The 2678-nt window shown below is 41.7% G+C and overlaps 1 protein-coding gene across 1 annotated transcript in view; it reads right to left on the bottom strand.

Annotated features, from left to right (window-relative positions):
- The window catches only part of LOC105293196 (dynein heavy chain 11, axonemal), a gene marked incomplete at its 5' end in the record, with an annotated part of 146959 nt that overhangs the window by 1678 nt on the left and 142603 nt on the right, over positions 1 to 2678 (bottom strand). The window contains 2 exons of the mRNA XM_023531528.1: positions 1 to 116; positions 626 to 738. Of these exons, the coding sequence (XP_023387296.1) occupies positions 1 to 116; positions 626 to 738 (229 nt within the window). The remainder of the gene's footprint in view (positions 117 to 625; positions 739 to 2678) is intronic.

Genomic DNA, 2678 nt, shown 5'->3' with positions numbered 1-2678 from the left:
GGCGCCTTCCCTTGGGGGATGTCCATAATCTTCCTTCGTTTTTTTGGTAACATCAACAGTCAAGCACATTTTATCTAGTGGCCACTCGTTTTTTCGAGCCATGGTCTGCATGATCGCTTTGGGAGGAGGAGGAAGAGGATGAAGCGTTGTATGTAGCCTCCGGGAGCCCCCGGTCAGCTGAGCCTCCACCCAAGACGTGCTTTCGGTTCTCAGGTGTTTGCATGTGGCTACGTTAGAGCGAGGGTTGGCAAGCTAGGCCTACAAGACAACCTCAGAGTTTGTGAATGAAGTTTTACTGGAACAGCCATACCCATTTGGTTATGTGTTGTCTGGTCGCTTCGGCACTGTCATGGCAGAGTGGAGCCCTTGTGAAAGACCAGATGGCCCTTGGCAAAAAATGTTTGCTAGAATGAACCACATCCCTCCCATTCCTGGGCCTCATTCCCTGGAGCTGCTATTCTCGTGTCCGGAATTTTATTTCCTCTGAAGCTGCTGTCTCTTGTACTCCCTTTTCTGTAATGGCTACTGCATGACACCTGGTGGGCAAAGAGAGTCACTCACAGGTAAAGGTAGATGGGATTTCTGCTAGGGCTGTGGTTCTGTTGACATCAGGGGCTGCCCTTACCAGTTAAGAAAGACTGAGGGTTGAAGAATCCTGAAAGCCACACCACAGCCGGAAGGGCAAGATCTTGTGTCCAAGTATCTAGTTCTCGGCATCGTAAGAGAAGGTCGTTAAACCTGGTTAATAGATGATGGGAAGAGATAAGCTCGCTTTTTAGAAATACAGAACTTTCCCAATAAGGTGATTAAGCAGATTCTCGGGGGGGGGTGGTGGTAGATGTACACTGCTGGTAATCAGCAAAATCATTACCTGATGATTTGCAGAATGTCCATTTAAAGAGCTAGATTTTCTTTAGAGATTATATTACCATTAGGGACAAGAAACACTGAAGAATATAGAAGATTTGTCTCCATTTATTCAACAACTACTTAGATCCTCCTAGTGCTATATGGTGACTGTATGTAGGTGACCTGTGTAGGATCTGGGCTGACGAATGCCAGCGTGGAGGTATGTAAAGGGTGCATGGGAACAGGAAGAAAAACACCCATGTGTGCCTGAGGGGAAGTCGGCTATGACTCACTAGAGTCACCAGCAGAGACAGTAGAGGATATGACAGTAGTGTCCCCACACGCAATAACCTGAAACCAGGAAAGGTTATTACAAGGTTATTTTACCCATTGTTATGCCTGTGGCTCTGAGAAGCTGCTGTTTTTACACAGGTTCTTTCATTTCATTGGCTCAAATAGTTATGCAAGGTAGGAAATATCTGCAATTTACCAATGAGGAAGCTGGCTCAAGACATGTGAAACCTTTAAGGGCTGCTGAAAACAGTGGGGAGCTGGAGCACAGAGAGGGTAACCCAACGTAAAAGCCAGCAGAACAGTTCTACACAGTGAGGGCCACTTGGGCTAGCCCTGAAGTTTTCTGGAACCTGGTTTGGTTCAGAGTGGCAAAGAAAGCAGGGGTGAATGGGGAATCATCCCCACATACCACCCCGGCAGGAAACATCTGCCTGAGATTGAGCTGTGAAGGAGGAAAGGTTGTACTGGCTTAGAACATGCAATTACTTGTATAAACAAGGTCATGGTTTAGAAGTGACAGGTAAGGACAAAATAAGGAAATTAAGTTGGAAGTTCTCAAGCAGAAAAAACACTAATAGGTAAGCAAAAAGTGAAGTAGCAAAACAGGATGATAAAAGTAAATAAAATGGAAATAAAGTGAAAGAATGAAAGCTGAAATAAAAATGCATTTTTACTAAAACTTCTAGAAAATTTGACTTTCCCCAAATTACAAGTTTAAATCTGTATAATCAAGGACATAACAGTATTTCAAAAAATCTGACAGAATAATCAAGACTAAGATACATCTGAGTGTAGGCTATGAAGCTAGAGAACCATGTAGTCAGGAAAAAAACATGAAGTCTTTTACAAAGGAGAAAAATTATGTCAGCTTCAGATGCCTCCACAGCAGCATTTGATCAGAATAGAGTGATGCCTACAAAGCCCTCCAACGATGTATGAGTTAAATTTTTTTAACTAGCCAAACTGTCATTTGAGCATTAAGACAACTGATACATGGCATGAAAAACTGCCAGCAAATCTAACAGGAACATTGATAACTCAGGAAATAAAAATAGGAATCTGAAAAGACAATATATTTAAACTCCTAAGAAAAATAATAGTCAAAACAAAAATGGTTTATGAAACTAGGTCAGGTTTCTCCCCTGTGAATATAAACAACTTGGAACTGAAAATTGATTTTGGACAATGAAATTTTAAAAATTTAAAGGAGAAACAGACCGAAGACAACTGAAGACATACTGAGGATCACCCAGAACTAACAGACTCGGAGACTGAAAACATGAGAGTTCAGGTAGGGCAATATAATGAGAATGGGGAAGGCAATATTTGGAGAAATAGCTAAGAATTTTTCAGAGTGAAAGCAACAGGTGGACTCATTTATAACAGCACACAGAACCAAGTACGTTACAGTTTGAAAAGTCCACAAAGGATATCGTTATACTCCCCACCACAAACCCTGAATGCTGCCTTGTATATTTATTTTATCCTTTAGTGAAAAGAAAAGGGAGCCCAGAATGAGATGCAAAAAAAAAAAA

The sequence above is a fragment of the Pteropus vampyrus genome, unplaced genomic scaffold (assembly GCF_000151845.1).
Source record: "Pteropus vampyrus isolate Shadow unplaced genomic scaffold, Pvam_2.0 Scaffold69, whole genome shotgun sequence".
Classification (NCBI taxonomy): domain Eukaryota; kingdom Metazoa; phylum Chordata; class Mammalia; order Chiroptera; family Pteropodidae; genus Pteropus; species Pteropus vampyrus.
The sequence above is the reverse complement of the archived record's forward strand: the minus strand, read 5'-3'. Positions and strand labels throughout refer to the sequence as shown.